The sequence below is a fragment of the Centroberyx gerrardi genome, chromosome 19 (genome assembly GCF_048128805.1).
Source record: "Centroberyx gerrardi isolate f3 chromosome 19, fCenGer3.hap1.cur.20231027, whole genome shotgun sequence".
Taxonomy (NCBI): Eukaryota; Metazoa; Chordata; class Actinopteri; order Beryciformes; family Berycidae; genus Centroberyx; species Centroberyx gerrardi.
Genome location: NC_136015.1, coordinates 9,007,929 through 9,033,827, shown reverse-complemented (window position 1 = coordinate 9,033,827; position 25,899 = coordinate 9,007,929). Strand labels below are relative to the sequence as shown.

At 44.4% G+C, this 25,899-nt stretch overlaps 1 protein-coding gene across 3 annotated transcripts in view; it reads left to right on the top strand.

The window, feature by feature from the left end:
- The first annotated feature begins 474 nt into the window (after nt 1–474).
- The window catches only part of col16a1 (collagen, type XVI, alpha 1), a 66,000-nt gene continuing 40,575 nt past the window's right edge, over nt 475–25,899 (top strand). For all 3 annotated transcript variants that reach the window (XM_071919794.2, XM_071919795.2, XM_071919793.2), the window contains exons 1-6: nt 475–716; nt 6,391–6,506; nt 16,592–16,660; nt 16,771–16,888; nt 23,867–23,990; nt 25,509–25,790. In XM_071919794.2, the coding sequence (XP_071775895.1) occupies nt 6,431–6,506; nt 16,592–16,660; nt 16,771–16,888; nt 23,867–23,990; nt 25,509–25,790 (669 nt within the window). In that variant the 5' untranslated portion in view covers nt 475–716; nt 6,391–6,430. The remainder of the gene's footprint in view (nt 717–6,390; nt 6,507–16,591; nt 16,661–16,770; nt 16,889–23,866; nt 23,991–25,508; nt 25,791–25,899) is intronic.

Below are 25,899 nucleotides of genomic sequence, written 5' to 3'. Positions count from 1 at the left end.
CCGTCAATCAAAGGTAAGTATGATAAGCAAGTTCATTAATTTTAATGGAGTAAATTCTTCTCAACGCACTGCCGGCGTCACCGGAATCCGTCTCTCTTTTCCTAATGCAGGACTTTAACCCAGACAACAGGATGGATGAAAGTCTTCTTTTGCCCTCCAGTAAGCCATGAATCAAACAGTGAGAGGTGAGAGAGGTAGAGATGGAAAGAGAGGGGGGTGATGGGTGGGAAGAAAGAGGGAAAGGAGAAGGTAGAGAGGCCAGGGAGAGGTAGGGGGAGAGACTGGAGAGATGCCCCGGGCTCATTTTCCAGCACTATGGACCAGGTGATGTCACTACACGTCTCACTGGAGGATTTCCCAAGAGAGAGAGAGAGAGAGAGAGAGAGAGAGAGAGAGAGAGAGAGACAGGGAGAAAGTGAGAGAGAGAGAGACTCGGGATTAGATTTAGGAGCAGCGGGGAAGAGGGGAGGGGAAAAGTTGGACACGGACAATCTTGCAGTAACTTTTTTTTTCTTCTTCTTCTTCTTTTCTTTCTCCCTGGAAGAAGCCTCAAGAAAAAGAAGTCAAAGGGAAAAAAGCCACCGTGGATTACATTTGAACTGCATTCGCTGCGCCCTATTAACGGTTTCCATTCGGGTGCCTGGGATATACATACACACACACGTTGACTTCGGATTAATGTGGTCGCAACTTTGTGGATTTATCAATAGCTGAAGGTATGGCTTTTTATGGACTGTGCTTAACTGCGTGCAAGTGGGTGAAAAAAAACCCCAAAACAACAACGTGTTAGTAACGCTGGGAACGGATAACCCCGAGATAAGTTTTGAAAGTTTATGTTTTGGCAAAACGATATTGCTGTCGGCTATAAAGAGCGCTATGGGCAGGACTGCAGTTTGTAGAAATCGATAAAGTGATTTTTAGAACTTTATGGTGAGACTTTTGCAACAGGCGAACACTGCAACAGGCTGGTGGGGCTGTAACTGCAGTATGTCCCCATAGGAATATTATAGGATTATTATGCCAGAGGAGATATATATATATATATATATATATAAAAAGTAAGGTCACTATAAACTCACTATTGAGCACCACAGACACACTTAAAGTCCCTATAGGAATAACATAGGGATATTAACGGAATATTATGATACCATAGGAGATAAAAATACCATAAAGTGTCATAAACTCACTTTCCCCCATGGGGATCATTAAAGTTTCATCTGTAGAGTATCCAGCCACATTGTAAATCCCTATTGGGATACTGTAAGAATATGTACTGGCTTTTTGTTAGGGTTTTACAAGAGGCTTATAATAAAACTAGTTGGGGTAACTGCTGGAAAAGTGATGCTGACTTTTTTTTTTTTTTTACCACATCCAAGCCAGGCCTTAATGCAACAGATTGTGGGCTGAGAAATATTTTCTACAAAACTTTACATCCAACCATTGCGGCATGGAAAAGTCTCTAAGCGGCACTGTTCCTGGATCTGCTATATGTGCCAATCATTCTGACAAGGCGATGTCTGGGGTAAAACACTCCACTGACCCGAGATCAGCATAGGCTTACCAAGTGTAACTTCCATCCCCTATACCTGGGAGGCAGTGTGCTGAAGGAAGCAGAGTGAATGGCCAAAGTCCCATCTGCTTTTTGCATTAGTCAGCCATCCCATGTCTCCTGGCTTTTGCATTCTGCTTGGTGGAATGTGGCCAAAAAAAAAAAAAAAGCATCCGGAGGCTTGAGGGCTGTTGCGGTTTTGGAGGAGGAGGCTTTGATGTGCTTTGGTATAGGCCAGGGGTTCCCATACTGGGGTTTGAGGACCCCCCAGGGGTCCTTGAGTGTTCCAGCAAAATAGGGAAGAGTACAATTTCACTGTTCTTTCATTCCTGTGTAAGACTGACTTTTCTGATCAGAGGTTTCACTCTCTCCTCTGCTGCCTTCCCACCTACAGTGTAGGCAGACAACAAAAATCTCTTCAAATGGGACAAAGCCTTTATCAAATGGGGGTCAGTTGCCTAAAGTGTATTGATCTGGGCGTCTTTGACATGAAAATATTTGGGAACCCTTGTGATAGCCTGCCAATGCCACCGGGTACAGTGACAGTTTCTACTCCCTCCTTAAACCCCGGGGAATATAAAACCCTGTACCTTTACTAATTGATGTCCTAGACATGTTTAGAGGCTCTCTTACCGTGCTGCAGGCTTCACATGCAGAGTTTAGCTGTGGGCTTTGTAGTGTCTGTTTTGCATACCGCTTCCAATTTTTAAGTCTGTGCTGTGGGCCTGCTGCAAAATTTATCACCCATTTTCCCCCTTTTTTTTCTGCTTATCCAAGCCAACGGAGAAGCGAACATTAGCTGGCTATCAGAAATGTAAAGTCAAGCTGAAGAAAACCAACGGGTCGTCTGTTTGCTGAAGGCTGACTCGACGATATACAAGCGTAGCGCGGGCTGGGGGCCAACCGGTTCACGTCATCAGTGTAGGCCTCAGTTCACATCACTGCTTTAGTGAGCCAAAAGTGTCCATGGAGTTGGAACTTCCAGGCAACCCTGAACAGATGCAGTCTTTTTTTTTTTTTTTAACATCCCTTACTTTTTTTGCACAGCTTTGCAGTTGTGCAGCTCTTTTCTCATTCACAAATATTCAAGTGAAGGCCTTGAATGCTGCCCAGACTGCAAGACTAGTAAAAACTTGCCTCAGTCTATTTTGAGTGTCATACTGTTTGGATATTGTCTCTGTTGGTTTGCAAGTTTCTATTGCTCCGGGTCAGTGGATATCTGGAGTGTCTATCGCCGCCTCGGGGCATCTTTAGTTGCTTTTATTCATTTCATGTTCCCTGTTGTAACAAGCCTGCAATGCACTCTCAGTTTTGGCCTCGAGTACACGGGTTCCAAGTTCCTAGAATCGATGCTGAATGCGTGTGTGTGTGTGTGTGTTGCTGCGTTCATGTCATATCGGATTTACTGTAAATACGAGCTTCCGACTGAGAACAAACGTTCAACAAAAACGCTCCGATATCTCCCACCTGGCAGCAACACAGGCGGCAAACATGGCAACGAATCCACTGATGTCAGCAGTCCTGAGTGATAAAAATCAAAATAATCAGTTATATTCTCACTAATAGAATCAGCTCTACTCATGAAACGAGGACAATATCTGCTGCGGTTCGTTTACCGTTGATTTTAAAACGACTAGTTAATGACAACAGTTGACCCTATGATCTCCATCTTGGATGTGGGCGTTCCAATGAGTCAAATAGTGAACATTTCAAAGCTGTAACAACAACATTTCATCCGGTTCTTCTGCGTCTTCCGATATGACATGAACACGGCACTGTGTGTGTGTGTGTGTGTGTGTGCATATGTGCATAAATACCTACCTGTCTTTCTATCTGTCTGACAGCCTCAGTCTGTTAGCTGCCCTGCCCACATCTCTTTATGCCAATCTTCCCCTCTTGCCTTCTGCAGCACGAGTGTATGTGAATGTGTGTGTATGTGAATGAATGTATGTGTGCATGCATGTCTACCTGTCTACCTGTCTGTCTGCCTGTCCCTCTGTCTATTAGCCTCCCTGCACACGTCTAGTCGCCATGCTGCCCTTCTGTGTCCATGCGGTTGCATGTTTGTCAACTTTCACTGCACTTCCTCATACATTCTCTGCAGAGAGACCATTTCCCTCGAGGATTCATTAAGGGTCACAGCCCCACAGACTGAGCGGGAGGTTGTTTTCATAGCCCAGCACCAAATCCACTCCCCCGCGCGCGCGTGTGTGTGTGTGTGAGAGAGAGAGAGACACAGGGAGGTGGAGCAAATATCCTAGAACTGAGCTGTCTATCAATCTCCTGGCTGCAGCTGGCCGAGAGAGACAGCTGGAAAAGCAGCGAACCCTCAAATATTACATGATTGACACATTTACACTGGGTTCTCCCATTTTAGCGAATGCAAAGCACTCTAAACAGTGGGCTACTGGTCCGCTGTCATTTAATCATCCGTGTCAGGGTGGCTAATAAGCAATTCTCCTGTCTGGCCATAGAGAGGACATGTTTCAGTGAGCAATGTCATAGCCTGTTCCCCTCCACAGGCGTGTAGTGTGTTGGGGCTGCCTGCCGTTCCATCTGTAAGGGGATGACAATGATGATGAAATGTTTAACAAAAAATTGCAAAGCTCTGAGCACAAATTGCCTCCACTGCTGTATAGGACAGTGTCTGTGCACTTTTATCCATATGCTATGGTAAATAGGAGATGTTTTCCACCTATAAGAAGTACTGGAACCAATAACTACAAATAGGAAATGGGCAGTAAGTCTGGTCCCAGAACCCAAATTGCTCCCAGAACCACTCTGTCTTCAGGGGAAACACAGAGTTGCCATTAAGAATGTCCAGGCTGACAATAAGAACGAGGGCGGCGCTGATTGTGGATGTTGGTCACCACTTGTGCACCAGTGCTTGTCTATAGGCTTTTAGTGCTGGAAGACCTTCAAATCTGTCATTGTTTTCCTTCCCGTATTGGCTCGGCAGCCAGTGACCCGATCGCTCACAGGCCCGCACACCGGGCTGCGGGCCAGCCCCGCGGCCTAGCCCCACGCCGCCTTTATCTGCTGCAGCCAGCTGGGTGGCCGGGAAGCTGTGGACAAAGTGTAAAGAGAGAGAGGGAGAGGGAGAGGGAGAGAGACATCCACCGCGACACATAATAGGAAGCCTATTAAATTGTTTTGGATTATGGCCAGATCATAATAACAATGAGCTGTAACTTTTCCTTTAGCCTGTGTTCTGTGGACTGTGATGCATTATGCGGCGTGGGCCATACTGTTTGAACTTTCTTATTATTGTGATCATGTGGCATGAAGCCTATAATAATGGCTGCGGCTTTAGAGTGCTCGAACACAGTCTTCGAAGGCTTTGATTAACCTCTCACCCTTTCCAACTTCAGGGGAAAACTTTACTTGAACTTCTCCTCAGCTCGCGGCTGCTTTTACACAAATACAGAAAATGGACGCGTTGTCAACAGTTGCACGCGCACGCAGGTACATCGTGACAAAGCATGATTATGGAGAATCATTCTCATTGTTTGTTTCGGTCACATCGCTAACCTCCTTTCACGGTGACCTGGCCTTTTCACCCCATCAAAAATGAAAGGAAACAAGGTAGGCAAGCAGACCTTGCTAAAAGATAAACTCAGCAATGGCTTCAAATATTCAGTGGTCAGCTGTACGTGATGCAACAGGCTAGCAGCCCCAAAATTGAATGCATCATTCACAGTGTGGGACATGTCAAGCCTGTCCATGTTTTCCAGTATAATTTGAAACATTCTCCCCTCACTACATTGTCTGCCGGCAGAGCCCCGCAGGCAGGCGGGTCAGGCTAGATGGTATTCACACCGTGTCCTTGGCCTGGGCAGGAGCGCCACATTGTGTGCCCCCAGGGGAGCGTGGGGGTCATTCCTCTTGCCAGACGGGACAGGTGTGTGTACAGAGACACAGTCTGCTCGCCCGCCCGCCTGCCTGCCTGCCTGCCTGCCTGCCTGCCTTGAGGGCCCCGCTGTACCTGTAAACACCGCAGAGTTATGGGGTCCACATGCACGCTGAGGGCAAGTCGAGGTCAGCTGGGATGTGTTTATGCGAGCGAGAGTGGGGTGGGTGTGCATGCATGTGTGTGTGTGTAAGATGGGGGGTTGTGATGAGGGAAAGGGGTTGTGGAGGCTGGATATAATGATTATATAGACGTGGCATGTATTTTTATTTATTTATTTGTATGCATGAGTGTGTGTGTGTGCTTGCTGTTGGGCCACGTGGAAGCATCTGGTGCAACAGAGCCATGGCTCCAGGAGAATAGTCTCCAGATGTGTTTGTGTGTTTTGGCCTCCCTGTCTGTTTGACTTTATACCAACCAGCCTGCATGTAAATCATTGTACTTTTATGTGTGCACCGTGCTTCGGTGTCTTTGTTTATGAGCAACGGTATGTGTACATTCTCTTTTTGTCTTTGAATGGCTTTGTTTGCTTGTCTGTGTGTGTGTGTGTTTGTGTGCACATATGCATGCACATGTTTGTATGTTTGTGTGTGTGTGTACGGGGTGTGTACGTCACAGCTGCCCAGTCAAAAGGCCACCCAGATGGACAGGATAATTATTATGATCAGACTTTATAGAGTTACACTCCTTAATGAGGGACGTTCCTGTTAATTCATATGCCACTAACAAAGCCCGCATCATACCTCATAATTAGCACATCAACTGCGACTGACTCATAAATATACATCAACGTCTAATCAGTAGTCAAGCATAATGTGCAGCTGTCGGCAGAGTTTGAGCAGCGGGTGGTGCGTTCAGAGAATGGAGGAAATATTCGACTTTTTTTTTTACTCTTTTTCCCTTTTTTGTTTGTCTGTCCGTCCGTCAGCTGGTGGTCGAGGTGAGGCGTGTTTCGGAGGAGTGAAACCATGTGGCTGCTCTGCTCCTCTCTGACTCTGCTGGCCCTCAGCCTCGGATCATGTGACACCCTGGCGTCGGAGGAAGGTGAGAGCGTCCACTTCCCTGTTACAGTGATGTAAGCCGCCACACTCATATTCAGTCTTCAAGTGAAAAGTGCTGCCAATTGGGGTGAGATGACTCCATTTGTTTCCAGTGCAGTTTCACCAGTTCCAGGATTTTTTTCTAGAATCCAGTGTCAATATCTTGAAACAAGAGGGAGTTACTAAGCTGATCACTCCACTGACACTTGATGACACTTGATTGAAGAAAATTCGTAGATTTGCATTAGAAACAAGTGAAATTATCTCACCTAATTGGCAGATTTTTTCACTTGTTATAATGAAAAGATGATTTTAAGCCTCAATATTGGATTAAATGACTTGTTTAGATGAACATCTCTTACAATGTATGTGTGTGGGGCTGAGCAAGCAGACACAAGGAGTGCACAAAAATAAGGGTTTTATTTACCCAAAAAGACATTTTACAGACCAAGAAGAAAGTGCAGGAATAACAAAAGCTGTTCTGGGCCCAATGCAAAAGGTCAAATAAACAGAACAGAACTCAAAAATAACTGCAGCTGAACAGAACAAACTGCCCCCCAAACAAATGATACACATTTATACTGGCTGGACAAACAAAGACACATGGGGTAAGACGCAGGCACATCTCACTTTATCTCACATTTGATAGTTCAGTTACATTTGCATTATTTCCCAACATAATAAATGGAAAAAGGTGTCATCTACATTTGAGAGATTACTAAATGAGTAATTCCACAAAAAGCACTCCACTTCCAGTATTTCAATCTCGCCGCTATACGGCGAACAGCAGCAGTTACTTAGAAAATAAACAAAATTAGAACAATTCAAATCAAGCTACGCGTCGAGTCATTATCTGATTAATGTTATGCATGTGCATTGTGACTGCAAACGTGCCAGAAAATAAAACAAGAGGGCGAAGAGGAGGCGTTTGTGTCGGTGTGAGTTATCGACATCAGAGTAGATATTAATGCGTGGCCAACGGTGCGGCCATCACAGCGCGTTAATGAGCTGCTGTTGTCACAAAGATTATACAGGGGTTCACATTAAAGACATGTTGAATGAGCTTCCTGTTCCAAATGGCCTCTCTATTAGTCAGATTTGATGTCCAGAATGAACAATTCATCCTCGTTTCATTACGTTAGACTGGTAATCACTGTGGAGCCCTATTATACTCCATTACGTATCAATCCTGCATCTATCCAGCGCCGGTGCTGCCAGCCACTGCAGCTGATACTTCCACAGAAGCTGCGAATTCAAACTACCAACAGCTTGTCAGAATAGCCCTCTATAGTATCTTCTGTTTGATGGCTGAAAAGTGAGTGAAGTTTCCCGAACAGTTCCTCTTGGGATAAATAGTAGCAATAGTGCAGCCGGTTATATGCGGAAAAAAGTGAGTCTTTTTCAACTTTTTAAGCTGCAGCTGTATGCTTGACCAACCTGTCACACCTTGGGTCCCATCTGAGTTTGACGGAACCATGTCTGTCCCTTCGTCTAGCACCGAGGACGGATGTGTGTGTGTGTGTGTGTGTGTGGTGAGCCCAAGGCTACTATGGGAATGGAGTATAATTGCAGCCCATGCTTGTTTGATGCTGGTGGCTGTTGGTAACAGTGTGGTTGGGCTGTGGCAGAGAGGCGTGTGTGCTTACCAAGTGTGGTTGTGTTCCTCTTCGTAGCCCATCAATCAGTCTGAGCTTCTGCCTGTGTGTTTGGATATGAGAGAGAGATGTGTGTGTGTATGAGTGCCTGTGTGTGTGTGAGTCTGTGTGAGAGAGAGATAGAGAGAGAGAGATAGAGAGAGAGAGAGAGAGAGAGAGTATGTGTGTGCATGTGTAGGTGCATGTTTGTGAGTGTGTAGGTACCTGTTTATGAGTGTGTGTGTGTGTGTGTGTGTGTGCATGGGTGAGTGTGCATGTGTGTGAGTGTGTGCACGTGTAGGTGCAGGTTTGTCTCTCTGTCGGTGTGTTTATGTGTGTGTGTGTGAGATAATGTGTGCGAGTGTGTGTGTGCGCATAAGAGAGTGACAGTTGCTGTGCATGTGCGTATCAGAGAGCGAGAGAGAGAGAGCGGCTCTGTGTGTGTGCCTGCGTTTCTATTTGTATCTAGGTGTTTGCGTGTGACAGAGACAGAAACAGACAGCTCAAAAAAATCAAGAGACAGAGAGGTGAGGAGAAATCTCTTTTATTTTTTTTATTTTATTTTGTCTTATTTCCTGAACTGTCATACTCCCTCATCGCACTGTCAGTATGCTCTCAGGGACCGGCTCTCTTGTTTTCACTCGGTGGGCCGACCAACCCACCATATCTTGTGGAGCTTCAGGGGAGGGGTGTGTGTGTGTGTGTGTGTTCCTCCAGGGAGACCCCAGTCAGAGCGCTTCAGATGAGACTGAGTCAGCTTGCAGCTCCCTGGAGACCCCTCCCCCAGTGGTTGGTAGAAAAGAGCTTTCTCAAGTAGAGCTAAAACACTTTGTCACAGCAAGCGCCCCCCCCCCCCCCACCCCCACCCACACACACACACACACACACACACACACACAGTCATTATTCCCCGACTCATCTGAAGCTCTACTTGCTGGTAATTCGCTGACATTACAGCAGGAAAGCGGGTTTAAGTAAAACTACGGTTGAAGAGCCGAGTTGGGTGATTGCACTGCAGTTCTGCAGTGTATCAGCCAAAGAGACCCGTCTCCATAGTGATGAACTAAATAGCTGAAATTCCCTGCTTTTGGTAAAGTGTTGTTGATATGGGTTTTGCACCACAGACCATACCTGATGTCTCATAATTGTACATAACCCCTATTAAACAGTCTGAAATAATGCATTTACAGTATGTTTTGATTTATTATTTTTTATTTATTATCATTATTTTTCCCTCTGTCTGTGTCTAAGCTATATAGCCATATGTTTTTGGTCCTAGTCAGCTGAAATAATAACCTCATATGCACAGTAACAAGGTTACAGAGGAACAGAAGTAGACATCAGCTAAAGCAAACATTGCCGTAAGGGTCAACTATGTATTTATTTTTGATGCAGCCACTTTTATTTCCATACGTAGCTCCTATATGTGGATTGAAGACGCATTGCATTTACACCCACAATGCATGCTAATACCAGGTGTAAGGTGGACCAATATAGTGGCATCAACAGTACAGCGACATCACTGTAAGTCATCAGAGATGATATCCATATAAAACATGAACAGAGGTTTTTTGTTTTTTTTCCTTTTTTCTGATAGCCTCATAAGGCCTCTATTAAGTGCAGAAAACACACGTGCACACACAAACACACAGTCACACACACACACACACACACACACACAAATATACACATGCTACCAGACATTATGTCAACACAACAATATCTCATTTGTATTTGTACAAAGAGTTCTGCAAGTTCTAAGTTTCTTGCTACAAGGAAGTTGTAAATTTGTTTGTATCATGACTCTAGTGTTTTTTGGAAGTGTGTGTGTGTCTGTGTGTGTGTCTGTGTGTGTGTGTGCGTGGTAAAAGTGGGCCAGAGGCCTACAAGGGGAAAATGAGTGAGCTCATCCCTCTAAAGTTGAGCTTTTCAAGTCTCTCCACTCTGTACTGCAATTTTATCTCTGGAACACAACCAGGAATGTTCCCTCTCGTCTGTCTCACTCGCTCTCTCTCCCTCATTCCATTCTCTCTCTCTCTCTCTCTCTCTCTCTCTCTCTCTCTCTCTCTCTCTCTCTCTCTCTCTCTCTCTCTCTCTCTCTCTCTCTCTCTCTCTCTCTCTCAATCCCTAGCTCTCGTTTTCTCTCCCTGTCAGTTTGTCCTTTTCCCTTCATTTCATCCTCACATATGGTACGTCTGATCGTATCCCCTTTTTTTGCATCATCAACTACATTACCCAGCATGCCCTTCTCCTCCCACTGTGTTGCATGTGTCTATTTAATGCCTCCAGCGGAGCTACTGGAAGTGCCTCTTTCCTACTTATCCTTGGGAGTCCAACAGTGAGAGAGAGAGAGAGAGAAAGAGAGAAAGAGAGACCGAGACCCTTTCTGCTGATCAGCAGCCCAGTCCAATTATCTAGGAATGCCACATTGTAAAGCACATTCAATAACTACCATACCCCCTCTCATTACAAACATACACACACACACACAGACTAATACTGCGAGCACACTCCTGACCTCTTCTCCCTAATGAAAGCACTCTGCCAAGTGTTTGCCGCTACAAAAACAGAATTAAATGTGAGAAGCGGTGGGTTTCAGTAGAGCCCAGCCACAGCAAGGCTGTGCTAGATAAGGCCATTGATTCCTAAAGCTTCTGAAGTTTGTTAAATATCACTCTCACACCCACCGAGATGCAGGAAAGGTCACACATGGGACTTATTCTAGCTAGAATATTGCAGCGGGTAGGCCACGGTCGAGCTGATGTTGTTTATAGACATGGTTCTGTGTTGTGATGGATGAGCCTCTGAATGCTAAGGGCTATGGATCTTGCTATCCGGTCATTGGCTTCACGACAAGGAATATTTGTGTTCAGATATTTCATATCTTTTTGTCAATATGCACTGCATAACTTAAAGTTACACAGAAAGTCTCTCAACCCTGTGGATGAGTATGGACATTTATATTTGAATGTAGTTATAGACCTAAGGTGTTTGTACTGTGATAATGTTTGTGATATAGATGGGTTACTTATAGGCTCTTCCTTGTCCTATACTTTTTATCTGTGCATACTCAAAGTTGAGTATATGTCTGTATTCATCAAAAAAGTAGCATTTCTCTTCCTCAAAAACCTAAACTGTCCCAAATTTCCCTCTTTGGAAAGGTGGAGACATGAGGGAACGCTCCCAGCAGTCTGCTGCGCGATTGCCAGCGCGGTATCATTACCTGCTTTGGCAAGACTTAAACGCAACGCCATCAAAGAGGAAGTGAACCCAGCCAAGACCATCCAATCTCTTTAAGGCTACATGCAGCTACTAGCAGGATCCTGGAGCGGCACTCATACTTTGTGCTAATTACCTTGTCAACAAGCAAACACTTTCCTTTGATCACAGCTTGAAGAAGAAATGGGGTTCAAATTCCACAGTGCGTCCTCTGCCAGACTGCCAAAGCGTTTGAATATGCAGACCACCAAAATATCCATGCTAGTCCCATGCTAAAACGTTTCATAAGCAAACACAGCCTGTAACTTGATTCACTCTTTCAAACGAGCCATTTAGTTATTGAAAAATCTATATTACCCATATACTGTACAAGCAGGTGACATTATTGTAACCTATTCTTGTTGTAAATTGACATATTATTAAGGCTGCCAACGTGAACACGGTCAGAAAAAGCCTGTTAACTCGTCTGCAAACTTCATGCGAAAGTGTAGACAGGTCTTTAGGAGTGATAGGTCTTTTCATAATGTCATATCTTTATCTCAGGTTACAGGCCGCAGAGCGTCAGCCGGACCTGACGTCCCCTCGGCTGGGAAAAAAGCCTCAAGCACGCTAGACCGAGTGTTCAGAGAGAGTTGCTTTTCCTCAAGCGACACCTCTCCCACCTCCCATCTCCTCCTCTTTACTTCCTCCCCCCCGTCTTTCCTGCATTCATTCCGCTCCTCCCTCTCTCTCTCTACCTTCTCCTCCCTTCTGCTGTTTAACTTTTTATTGTTCTGCCCGATTGTCTGCAGCCAGGATTGCTTTCCTCCTGACAAAGTCTTCATCTTAATTCTGCCTGATACAAAGGGGCGGTGGTGTAAAATGAAAAAAAAAGAGAAAGAAAGAGAGGGAGGGAGAGACGAGAGGTGGAACTCACTGTCTCCTGACTTCAAAAAGGCCTGTGTAGAGAGAGGAGATAAGTGCTTTGTGGGTGTGTGTGGGTGTGTGTGCGTCTTTTTTGAAAGGCAGCATGTGTCTTTGTAAGCCTGCAGAGGGTGTACTTTGTGCTGAGTTAGTAGAAGAGGCTTCGGGATGGACCAGTCAAGTTATATACTGTATGTGTGTGTGTGTGTGTGCGTGAAAGCGAGAGTGTGTGCAGGAGAGGAAGAGAGAGAGTGAGCGAGAGAGAGAGAGAGAGAGAGAGAGAGAGAATCATAGGACTCAGTTCTCCTCTAAACTCCGAACTTCTTTTTGATACTTTCTGTATTCTCTACTGTATCTCTCGTCTGGTACGCTTTGTTCCAAAGTCACATTCAATTCACGCAATTTGTTCGACTTTTCATCTCAAGTTTCTCACGGCTCCCCAAAACTCCGCTCTTGACAAGTCTTTTTAATACCTTGATTTGCACCTGTAGACAAAGGCGACAGAATAACACGACAGACAGGCAGGCAGGCAGACTGAAATGTGCCGTGCTTTGAAACTTTGTCATTGTGTTTTGAAGCCAAGGGAAGCTGAACAACCAAGCTGCAGGGTGTCAAAGATGAACTTGATAATAGGTGTTGAAACACTAAATGTGATTTAATTTCTTCTTTAGCCGGCCTCCGTGAAATTAAATTTCTAACTCTTAATTAAAATCAGTTGGATGTTATTATTCCAGTAATTATATTATGGTTCTTTCACTTCGTTTTGATGTGACTTCCAGCCTGGATAAAGGTAAAATTTAGCTGGATACTTTGACAGTGTGGTGCCGGGGGACACTTCAAGGGAACACTGCACTCACTGTTCTATCCAAAAAAACAAGAAAAACTAAATATGCACATCGCTGAATCCCAAAAAAACTTGGAAGGAAAATGACTTATATGAGTTTATTGAAACATATTACAGTTTTTCTGAATTGTTTACGCACTAAAAGGAACTTGAGGCATAATGACCACAACCTGACACTTGTGTCCCAAACCCTTAAACCAGTTCTGTACTTTTTCTGCTTTTCACTCTGTCAGTCTGTTCATTTGACATAATCTTCATGACTAAAAACTCAAAATGCTAAACTGAAATTACCAATTGGCCACATTGCCTACTCAAAGGTACAAACACACTTCAATTACAAATCAGAGCAGAGGGCCAAAGGTGACTCTCCTGTTTTGGAGATGAATGGATGGCAACATTGCAGAGAGATGATGAGGGAGAGGAAGGGTGAGGGTAATAGGAGGAGGAAGAAGAGGAAGAGCAAGGAGATCAAACATTCTGGGGGTGCATTCTATTTGGCCTTGGCTCCTCGCTGACTAGTCGGCATCATTAAGGATGTTCCAAATGGTTAAAAGACACATGAAGAAGCCTTCATGTCTCCTTGCCTCTGTCCTCCAATGAGGCGTGGCCGGAGGATGCTGAGGTGTATCCTCAACGCAGAATTAATGAGCGAAGATAATTCATGTGCCTATATAGGCTAAGACCAGCTCCATACTGACAGAAATGTGTAGAAAGAATTACAGATAAAATCCACCATTATAAGAAGCCTTGATGTGTCTCTCATTCTGCATTACTCTTTCTTGTGAATTGTGTTTGTGTGGGTTTATGGGTTGCCATGGAAATGGATAATAAATTCTTACTAAACCTCATTAACAGCCTTTTATTGTCTTTTTTGCACATCATGTTCTAACAGCGAGATCTACGGTCATGTAGGGGTAAAAAAGGAATAAAAAGCACAGGTGTTCTACCTCCATGAGTCAGACGAGGCTCATTAGGGGTTGACAAAGGTGAATTACACATTAATCTGAACTTCGTGAAACGTTTCCATGTGGATAAAACTAGACAGCTGTCATTCGTGGAGGGGAAGCGTGCGTGAGGCGCCTCAAACGCCGCACGTCAACCGTCACTTCAATGTGGCGCGTGCGAGAACGTTCCCGCTGACAGGACACGGTTCACTCGCTTCATCTCCTCCTCGCATCTTCTCCTCGTTTCCCCCGCGACCTTTCACCGAGGAGTCGAGGAGGAGACACGAGATGAGGAGAAATCGTTATGTAATGGAATGCACCCTGGATGAGATCTGGGCCACTTTGGTCGACCATGTGGTCCATGACCGTGGTTTGACAGTGAGGGAGGCTGGGCCCAACCTGAATCGCTTCACTGCAGCTTCCATTGTCCATACATTCAAAATGAGAATAGGCAAGTAAGCTACTCTCTACACTCTGCCACTGTTTTTATTGTATTAGGTATTACATATACATACAGTATTCAGTGATTACTGCACTATAGAATGCACAATTGCAAGTGTACCGTAGTATTGTATATATACATCAAGTATGGTATGAAGTTAGGAGGCTGGATATTCCTATGTTGTCAATAGAAATGTATGTTTACTACACAGTATCTGTTTCTGGTACTGTAGTATTTGAAGCATTTTACTGTATTTGTACATTTTACAGAACTGAAAGACTACCAGGTCTTGGTGGTAGGGACCTGAGCAGGAGACTTTAGTGAACATGGTACTGACAAACAATGCCATTAGACTGAGGGAAGTCCAATCATTACAGACCAAGCCACGTTTCACAATGTTGGAAGTACGAGCTTGTGTCTTACATCCAAACCCCACTGTGTTTGCTAAAATGTATACAGTATTTTGTCATTGTATTCCTGTGTTAGTGTTATATTTGAGTAGGCAAGTAACATTACAACAGGCCACTTATGTTTCAAGTGCACTATCCTTTTCTGAGTAAGAAGGCCGTTTTCAGGCTCTGTTTCTTCTCTGTTTTCTTCTTCTGATCTGAAAAAGCACAATCAAAAGTGCTGGAAAAAAAGCTTCAGATGAACTCTGCTGCTGAAGTAGCAGCTAATCCTGTATCTTTATTGGTGTGCCCCTACAATGTACTTTTGTTGATTTTAAAGAGCTTAACCAATGCAGCGACTTTGATTTGAGCTGAAGAGTTTCTTGGTTCACTTCCCACAAGGCTCCATGTGGCTTTTACATGAATTCAGGATGATTCATTTAGGTCCACTTATGGAACAATGGAGTAGAAATGGAACGGTAGGAAACTACTCAGCCTATTTCTCCCTGTTATTAAAATGACTCAGACCCTACACTCACTACACTTATTTATTCACACACACACACACATACACCACATGCACACGTGGACGTCCTTCAGAGTGCAGTTGGTTGCTTGATTCATATTGTAATTGGATCCATTCATTAGCTGCACAATTAATCCTCTTCCGACTTGAAATTAGTTTTAAACTAACAAACTAGCTGGGCCTCCGGTCAAATGCTTTGTTCATGTCTGTGAATGTGTGGCCTTGGTGGCAGCCATACAATATGTCATTCTCCATCATTGACCATTGACTGTATCACAAATGGATGAAACCATGAAGCACGTCAACCAATTCAACGTCTAAGAGATTCAATGTCTTAAAAGCCTGCGTTGTTTGGCCTTGAATATTGCATGAGTTTAAATGAAATTACTGTATCACGCCTTTCAGCTGTATAGCTGGACACATAATAGTGATTTAGACCGTTCCTGACAGCGGCACAACTCAAAGAGAATTATTAGCTTTCGCTTCACCTGCTTCCAAACTGTCCGCAGTCACTGTAGAGAAAAAACAACTTTCAGAAGCGAGCGATGCCCTGCAGAACGGCCTGCTCGGGGCCTCGGCCCTTGGCCCCAAAGAGATCAATTAACCGTGGATCACAGTGATTCACAGGGGCCGTGTCTACCTGCGCTAGCCTGGCTCTCCACATGTCTCACAACCCCCCCACCCCACCCCCCCCTCCAGGCCGCGCTGACAGGCAACACTTTTCTTCTGTAACCTCCCCTGACAGGGTGAGAACGTATCCATCAAACGGAGGCTACCGCGACAGACAAGCCCGGAGCTAGACTAGCTGTCAGACCGGCCCGTGTTCCTCTCTGCACAGTTTTGCCCTTATTTTATCAAGCTCTCTCTCTGTTTTACACTCTCTCTCTCTCTCTCTCTTGCCCCCTTCCCCACTCCATCCCTCTCTCCCTCACGTCGATATTTCTGTTATTCTCAAATGTATGAAATGTTTGAAGTTGCTGGTTCTCTCTCGCGCGCGCACACTCTCTCCATTTCACACAGCAGTAGGTGTGAAAGGATGTTACATTTCAGATTCAGGTAACTTCACCTAAGGTTGATGTACTCAACCTGACGTCTCATGAATGCTTGAATCATATAAGGGGGTTTGGCAGTCCACTCTCTGTCCTTGCATAACCCTCTCTCTTTCTCTCTCTCTCGCTCTCTTCCCAGGTGTGCAATGCCCGTCCTTGCAGGTGGATGACTGGAAGTTTCCTCAGACGGCCCGGCACAACATCACCGGTGAAAACGCGCACAAACACACACACAAACAAACACACACACAAACACACACACGCATCCTCTCAGGAACTTCATTCGCGTGGGTGCTGACGAATGCCATTTGTTGTCAGGTTTCAATCTGGTGCGGCGCTTCTCCCTGCTCAAGAGTTCAGATGTCAAGAAGATCCGCAACCCTCGCGGACCCGTCATCCTCCGCCTGGGCAAGACCGCACTCCTACGCCCTACCGAGTGAGTCTACTGTACATCTCTCTGACTCTGCCTCTCTCTCTCTCGCTCTCTCTCTCTCAACCCATACAGACACACAAGCAAACGCAGTGTGTACAGTTATAGCCGGTAGAGAATGTCTTAAAAGAAGTGACACAACGTGAAGTTTCTGCTCGCTGCTCTTGTACTCCTGGCGTGAACACATCCTTGCTATTCCAAGCCTTCCATAGGCCTGGGTCAGCGGGCTCTCTCTTTGCGTGCCATGTTTGGAAAAAGAAAAAAGCCGAAAAATCTGAACACCCTACGGCTAATCTGCCTCTGACCCTCAGTCAATGTGTCAGCGCTGTCCAATAGCTGTTATGTAAAAAGCAGACAATTGGCAAAGCACACACCGCTGGTCAATCTCTGATTGCTTTTCCAGAAATACCGCTTCGTTTCCCTCACCGCTGACTACGGCTTGTAAAAGCTAACTGTAATGACCTTTTGGTTTTCCGACTCCGACCGCCTATGCTTATTGTTACAGTTTTTCATATGAGAAGTCAGACTTTTAACACATTATCTCGCTTGTACATAAACGACAGGATTGATGCCTTAATTAACAGGCATGAAGCAGTTGCCAGTAAAAACGTTCACGAGGCTTTAAAATTAATAGCCTGCAGCCATGAAACCCAACAGAACACGGCTTCTTTGGATGACATGGTTTTTGCAGCTTGACACGGTGTAATTATGCTCTCGCGGAGTTTCACTTTGTTATTACACAATAGATAAGTGTTGCTTGTGTTTGGAGATGTGTGACGAGTGCTTATTAGGGTTATGGGCTGGCTGTGTTTTGTGCCTCATTTCTTTTTTTTTTTTTTTTTTTTTTCTCTTTTTTGTTTGTTCTAGAGTTCTGTAGTTGGTTTTCAGTCTAGCCCAGCTTCTCTCTCCCCCACTGATAAAACAGTTTTTCAGAACTTGCCAATTGGGTCAGCCTGCAGTATTTTATCACTCTGTCCAGCACTGTGGGCTCCGCTCGCTTGAAGCCCCAATAAATCTGTCTACAAAACACTCTTTCTTTTTTTTTTTTTTTTCCAGGGTAGACATTTTGTGCTAAAAGTGTCACATATATTGTTTGTCACGGGCTTAGAGGGTAGTCGTTCTCATGAAAAGCGGGGGGAAAAATCCCAAAAAAACAAAATGTCACTTCTCGGGAAATCAGTGTCTTCGGAAAGCAAAGAGGAAAATCCTCAAGATGTTTTTTGCTGACGTGCTTCCAACCATGGAGAGAGAGAGAGGGAGGGAGAGAGAGAGAGAGAGAGGGAGGGAACACCACTTTCTATCTCTTCTCTGTTGTTGGTTTGGGGGTTTTGTTATGCTACAGCGTTTATTGAAATGTGATGCCATTGAGAGCCTTGCTGTCATTTTTATCAGGGAAGAATGCAACCTGGGTGACTCCTTTCAGCTCAGATAGAGAATAATCAATGTTAACATACCTAGCTTGCCTGTTGCCTGCCTTTCATTCTGTCTCTTTTTGTCTCTCACTTTATATAGAAATCACTGTCTTTTCTCCATTTCTCCCCAAAAAACAAGAGGGGATGCTTGTTTTTTTGTTTTTTGTTTTTTTTTACTATTTCCTTCTCGCTCCCTTGCCTCCTCGCCTCACCCAAAAGTAGATAAAATCAGAGAGAAGTGCCTGTCGGCGTCAGTCAGAGTCAGCATGTTAGCTTTTTTTTTTTTTTTTTTTTTTTTTTTTAACCTGTGCCGTTTAAATCGCTGTGTAAGAAAAGAGTTTCAGGCATTTAGAAAAGAGGAGTGGAGGCGGAGAACAGATGAGCGATTAAGGGATGTAGGGGCGAGGAAACGAGCGGGTTAAAGGTTCAAACCCAGGTGATAAATGACTCCATCAGAACAAACCCTCAGGCATGTTCTATGTATTTTTTTTCTGTGTTTGTGTGTTTGTGCGTCTCCCTGCCTTTATGCCTGTGTGTGAAGGTTTGTCCATGTCATTCTGTATCTCTGTGTGTGTGTGTGTGTGTAGTTGCATTCTTCCGTCAGATTTCCTCCACAACACGTCTCTCCCTCTGTCTCTCTGAGTATATATATCTGAAGCTATATAGTACATGGCACCCGTCCAACAGCAGGCTCCCTGTCAGTCGAGCGGCTTTTTAATTCATCGCCAGCGAGACTCTGACTGAAGTGTGAGACGTGTGTTACAGTAATTGGAAAGCGGCGTTTTTCTTTGTATCGGAGGCTAATCCATTTAGCTAATCCAAGCTAACGCAGATGAGTGACAGCCAGATGAAGCTACTTGTCTATCACCTCCTTCAGCGGCAGGGGGAGAAAAAAAAAAAAAGCTTGTCGCACATTCAGATTCAGGGAAGATGCCGCTTGTCTGCGGAAGATGCAGCGGCAGTGAAATGGGCACCAGTCATGGCTCAGATGAATTTTAATTGCAACAAAATAGGTTTTGATTGCTTTGGAGTTATTTCCTTTAGGCAATAATAGTGTGTAGGAGACGGAGAGCCGTACTGTGAGATTCTGGCATGAAGCCGAGTGCAGACCACAACTATCCAAGACAGAGCTGAAATCTGAGGACTTTTTTATTGCTATTATCTGACAGCACTGCCGTGAAAGTGGTGAAATGCAATTCACAGTTATGTTTGCATTTTAGGCATTTTTAGCTGCTGCTCTTATCCAGAGCGACTCACAGTAAGCTCAACAGTACAGTAATCACAAACATTACAAGCAGTCAAAAATAAGGAGCGCAAAGGTCAGCGGCCTTATCCCTGTCAGCATGGAGGGATCATGTAAGAGCAAAGTGCTAGGAAGGGAATTCAATAAGAGCGAAGGGTAGGGTTTTATTTTTAGAGAACGAGTAGGTAGAGAGGGGATATGATTCAGTGGGGAGGGAGGGAGTTTTCAGCCCACAGCGGAAGATTGGGAGTGACTCCCCCTCCTGTTTCACTGTGATTTTGTGTAATTTTTTTATAATGACCCTTGATCAACCCAGGGAACATTGGCTGAGCATACATGCTCTTTTTCAGCCTTGCGTCACTCTCCTATATAGTCACACTAATGCCTGCCTGGGAGCTGCCATGGCCACAGTCTGCCGAAAATAAGCTCTATGTTTAACGCAGTCCAGTATCTTGTCCTACATTTTGTTATATGAGATAATTTTCACTGCTTTCATGGCTTTTGAAGCATAATAGACCCTTTTCACAGCAGCCATTTTGACGTGTCATAGCAGGGTAAACACAGGTGTATCTAATAACATTAATGATGGTTCCATTCCATTCAGGTGTTCCAGTGCCATTCCAAATGAGCCAGCATGCACAATACCAGGCCCTGGCACTGGAACACCTAAATGGAATGGAACCATCATTAATGTTATTAGATACACCTGTGTTTACCCTGCTATGACGCATCGAAATGGCTGCTGTGAAAAGGGTCCATTGTAATCTATATTAGTAAAAAGCAAACGCTAGGCTAACCAGTGAACAAAATGAACAGTAGAGGAGCGTTCCTCCAACGCACAAACACTCAAAGCTTCAGCTTCAGGCAAGCTAGCAAATTCAAAAACCTTCAAACTACAATTGGAAAAAAATATAAATCGGTAAATCTACAATCTAAATTGAAAAGAGTGCGAGGACTACAGTTCAGAGGCTTTCTGGCGGACTCCTCTGCGTTATGACTTGTTATTGCGCGACAAACCCATTGTAGTTCAATTTCTATAAGACAGTTAGCCATTTGTTAGCAACTTAACTTATATGGATGCAAAAAACCTTCAAAATTCTCAAATGGGATGTTTAATGGTTTATTTTATCTCACAGAACGAAACATTAAAACTTTCTTATGCTTGTCTTAACCACAGACCTTATTGTCAGGCTTTTAACCAAAACCCCATTCAAATCGTAATCACTTTTCAGCCGAGGGAACCCACGGCTCAAAAGTGCTAATTCACTTCTGGTTTTAGGACTCTAAACTGGACCGCTCTGTTCATTCAGAGATAGACACTCGCACCAGTGAAAGCACAGTTAGAACCAGTATGAGGTATCCTGTCCCCAGGTGTTATTCCCATCTGAAACCAGACATTCTGCTTTTTTAGATTTCCTCTCCCCCTCTTCCTCCTGTGCCTCTCTGGCTCTTCCTTCTCTCCTACCTCTCAATCCTATGTCCAGGAGTTTTTTTGTTTTGTTTTGTTCTTCTTCTTGTTTTTCCACACAAGAGAAACAGCAGTGAGTAACTTTCCTCTGAGTTGGAGAAGGTAGGTCTGAATCTGTCTGGCCCATACCAAGTGATTTATCTTCCAAGAGTGTGTGTGTGTGTGTGTGTGTGTGTGTGTCTGCGTGTGTGTGTGTGTGTGTGTGTGTGTGTGTGTGTGTGTGTGTGTTCAGAACCCTGAAAGTTTGTGAGTGGTTTTGTGTCCTGCAGCCCATGTTGTTAATCCACGCCTAAACAACTCTATTCTCAATAATGGTTGCTTCTCTTCCTCTCTCTCTCTCTCTCTCTCTCTCTCTCTCTCTCTCTCTCTCTCTCTCTCTCTCTCTCTCTCTCTCTCTCTCTCTCTCTCTCCCTCTCCCTCTCGATTAATCACAAAAGCATGTCTCAAAGGGCTTTATACACAGAATGAGCCTACCAAGATCTAACTACTCAGCAATCAGTCACATTCAATATGAACTCAGAAGTATATACAGTAGAAAAAAAGCATCGTAAGTAAATATTGCTACAACTACAATACTATTATCATTGTAATACTTCATCATACATACAGAGAACATATAAAGTCGCTTACAAGCATGAAATTATGTGAACGGAGGGAATAGTGCAAACACTCAACACAGCAAAGTTAAACCATTGTATAGCACGCTACAGTGTGATATCTTTGTCAATTCAAAGCATCTCTCAAGCCAGCTGGCAAGCAGACACAAATTTAACAACAAGCCCAGCAGATTCCTATTCCTCTCCAAATGTGCTGGGTGGTTTTTGTTCCAGAGAGAAAGCAGGGAAATCTGGTATTAAAACCTGCAATTTATTGAAATCCGTTTTTCTTATGTTGTCATATTTAGGACATTCAAATGAGGAATGCGTCTGTGTTTTCTGTCTCGTTTAAATCACACTGCATCTCCAGATTCTGATCAGACAGAAGTTTCCTTCAAATTCCTTATTTTAAGGTAACTTGCCAGTTGAAACTTTCGATTTAGTCGTGAAAAGCACTGTTTTGATTTTCTGTTTCATATCTCCAATTTTCTCTGTCTCTCTTTTTCAATATGGTGTCAAGCTGTTTTATTTTTGAAGGTGGAGGTTTTTTGTGGATGGGGATAGAGGTAGCATCACAATTTTCTGAACAAGTTGACCAAGAGGGTCTTCGTCTTCCTTGATATGATTTTATATTTATGGGGTTTTGTCTAGCCCGGTTCAGTTGATGCCATTATTTCATGGCTCTCTGTTGGATCTGGATGTGCAGTGGGGAAGAGTCCTAGCTTTTTTTTCATGCGTTGCTGGTTGAGTTTCAGTGGATTCCCAGGATACGCTTTGAGAATTAATTCCTCTCTCTCTCTCTCTCTGTCTCTCTCTTTCCATCTTTATAATCTTCGTCTGTATACTCTGCCTTGGTTTTGGTTAAATCAATTATTCTCTCTTATGCACTCTCATAGCTATAACTTCTTGCTGCCTCAGTATCTCTTTTTTTCCCTTCTCTCTCTCTCTCTCTCTCTCTCTCTCTCTCTCTCTCTGTCTCTCGCTCTCTCTCCAGGTCTCCAGGATCAACATCTCCATAATTTTTCTCTCTCACCTTTTCTCTCCTGGCCTCTCTTTGTTTTGACGTCCTGTAGTTGGCTGTTTTTCCCTTGGATCGTCCCTCCGTCATAAATCACTGTCACCCCACTTCTAGGACTGGGAAACCAGCTGCCAGCATCAACAATACTCTGTGTGTGTGTGTGTGTGTGTGTGCGTGTGTGGAGAAAGAGAGAGGGAGAGAATATTTCAAAGTGTCCACCATCTCAGTGAGCATAAATTTCACTGGGCTTGTTTGTGAACCCCTCATCTCTCGATACATCTACACACCACCGTGCAGTGTATATGTGTGTGTTTCTGTGTGTGTGTGTGTGTGTGTATGTATGTGTGTGTGTGTGTATAGATGCCCTTGACCGAAACAGAGGGATGAGGCTTGCCGGACTGTATCTGCTATGAAAATTAATGTCAGGGGGTTACGCACTGCAGGCATTTCATTGTGCTACTGGCCACAGTCACACAAAATGGAAAAATGAAAAAAAAAAAAGGGAAAAGAAAAGAGGGGAATGTATGCATGGGATGTACAAAATGCACACACACACACAAACACACACAGACAACCTTGTGTCATTATACTCGCGAGGACATTTTGTTGGCCTAACCTGATGATGTATGGAAATATATATTGTGCAAAAATACCCACCTTTGTTGGATTTTCTTAACAAATGAGGACATTTGAATCCAAAATTTGTTAAAACAAGCGCAGATTCTGAACAGTGGCACATGACAATGGCGTATAGATCAAATTCATTATCAGTTTATTTGAATGTGATCTCAGCTCTCTGGCTCCCTAGTTGATCAGCTGCCTTCATCTCTTCTATGGAGAATACATTGTTAGCAAACATAGCCTATAGCGTATTGCATGTGTACACAGAAGCACTGCTTATGCACCAATGTGATTTATTATGAAACGACAGAGTACATGTGTTGTCTTGCGATCGTAAAAAACGATCTAGCAGTCTGTCTATCACCCTGCATCACTGTTCACGAAGAACCCAGAAGTGTGACATGATCCAAATGTATATAAATAAGAATAGGATTATGGGAGTGTAGTCACTGCAGATTTATAGTTTAAATTCCCACTAATAATGCGACTTCTTTTTGTCCTTTTGTTATTTAGATGCTATAAAGAACAGATTAGATTTGTTAAAAAAAAAGCAGTATTTTAGCTGTGGCAGTTTGATAGCTCCCAGGTACGGAGCAGTGAAGTGTCCCTGGCTCTGTGTGTTCCAGTCAGGTGTTCCCTCATGGCTTACCTGAGGAGTTCACCTTGGTCTTCACTCTGGTCTTGAAGAAAGCCACCTTGAGGGACACCATCTACCTCCTCCAGATCTCTGACCAGCAAGGATACCCGCAGGTAACAGCTCTCTCTTTTTTTCCTATCTTTGTTTGAAATATACCAGCCTCTCTCCTTCTCTCTCCTCTTTTGCTCTTTGCCTATGTTTTATTGACAGTTCATCCATAGACGCACTTCTTTCCTTCCTGTCTTCTTTCCTTGTCAGCTTTCCCTCCTTCCTTAGCTCTCACGTTCCTTCTTTCCTTCCCTCTTTCCCTCCTTCATCCGTTCGTTCCTTTCTGCCTTCCTTCCTTACTACCGTCCTTCCTTCTTTCCTTCCATCCTTCTTGGCTTGGCTCACTTTCCTTGCGTCCCTCTTTCCTTCCCTCCTTGACTCATCTTCACTCCTTTCTTTCCTCCTTTCGCTCTCTTATCCCGCAGTCTCTCTCCCTCGCTCTTTCACCTCGTATTCATCACTCCCTTTGTCTAGCCATTCTTCTTGCCTCTCATCTCTCCTTTGCATAGTCATCCACTTTCCTTTTCGATTTCTTTTCTCTCCTGACACCTTTTCAATCCCCCCCCCTTTCATTCCACGCTCCCTTTGTCCTCTCTTATTCTTCATCCGATCCCCCTCTCTCTATCTCTCTGTCTCTCTTCCCTTCATCATTTTCGGCTCCCCTCTTTCATTCACCTTCATTGTTATTCATGTGCGTTCCATGATGAAGCGCTGGAGTCCCTCAGAGTCCCCATAATCACTCGGAGTCTGAGGCCAGATTTAAATACTCAATGTGTATGATGGATGGAGGCCAAGGCGCCTCATTAGGAGTGATTGATCGGCTGTACCGCTCGCGTGTGTAATTAATATGTCTTCCCCCTTACCTCATCTCTGCTCTAAGTGCCTACTGTGTTCTACAGCTTTGTTTGGTGCTAGTCGTGTGTATGTCTTGAAGCCACTGCCACTCACACAACTTGAAATACAGTAGATGTTTCTTATCAACATGCCTGGGCTAAGTGAGCTGGCATAATGGGCACATTGTATCGTGTTAAATGAGCACACATGCACACAGTTGTTGTAATGTCCTTTAGCGCCAAAGGTGTGTTTTGAAGATTTGACGTGCTGAAATTCGTGAAATGTTCCATTGCTCCCAGCAGCCACCATTCCAGAGGGGATTGGAATAGCAAGAAAGATGGAAGTGTGGTTTCTGAGGAATGAATGGAACTTCTGCCTTGAAGAATTGATCGCTCTGTGCTGTCTTTGATTATATCTCCTCTTTGTCTCCACCCCATTCCTCTCCTTCCCTCCATACCTTTACTGTTTCACCTGGTTTTTATGGACAGTCTTTAGATGGTTTTTAGACGGTCTCTGACAGTTTTTAGATTCAGGTATTGTTTTATTATTGACTTGTTATTGTTATTTGTCTTACTACATCTCATTTCACTGTGTACAGTCTATGTATACTTGAATGTATATATGTAGATTTATGCAGCTGAGATGAAAATAAAGCAGAACTTAAACTTGAACTGCTCACTCTTTCTCGGCATCCCATCCTCCTCCTCTCCATCTCCTCCCCTCTACGTCCCGCTCCTCCTGACCCCCAGCTCTCCCTAGACCTGAACGGCCCCGACGGCACCCTGTCCCTGCGAGCCAGGGGTACGGACCCCGCGGCCGCCCCGGCGGGCTGCATTTTCAGCGGGGAGGGCGTGGAGTCCCTCATGGACCTGCGCTGGCACAAGGTGGCCCTCAGCGTGCAGCGCGGGGCCGCCGCCCTCCACGTGGACTGCAGCTCCATAGAGACCAAGCCCCTGGAGCTCCGCGGAGAGCTGCCCACCGACGGACACACTCTGCTGGGCATCCGGGCGTCCGACGCCGGGCCTGCACAGGTACGGAAGTATGGAGAAATGGGAAAGAAAATACTAAAGTGGAAGGAGAATGGTTTGGACCTTTTGATGAAATATATCCCAGTAACAGACCGCAATCTCTTGACTATTA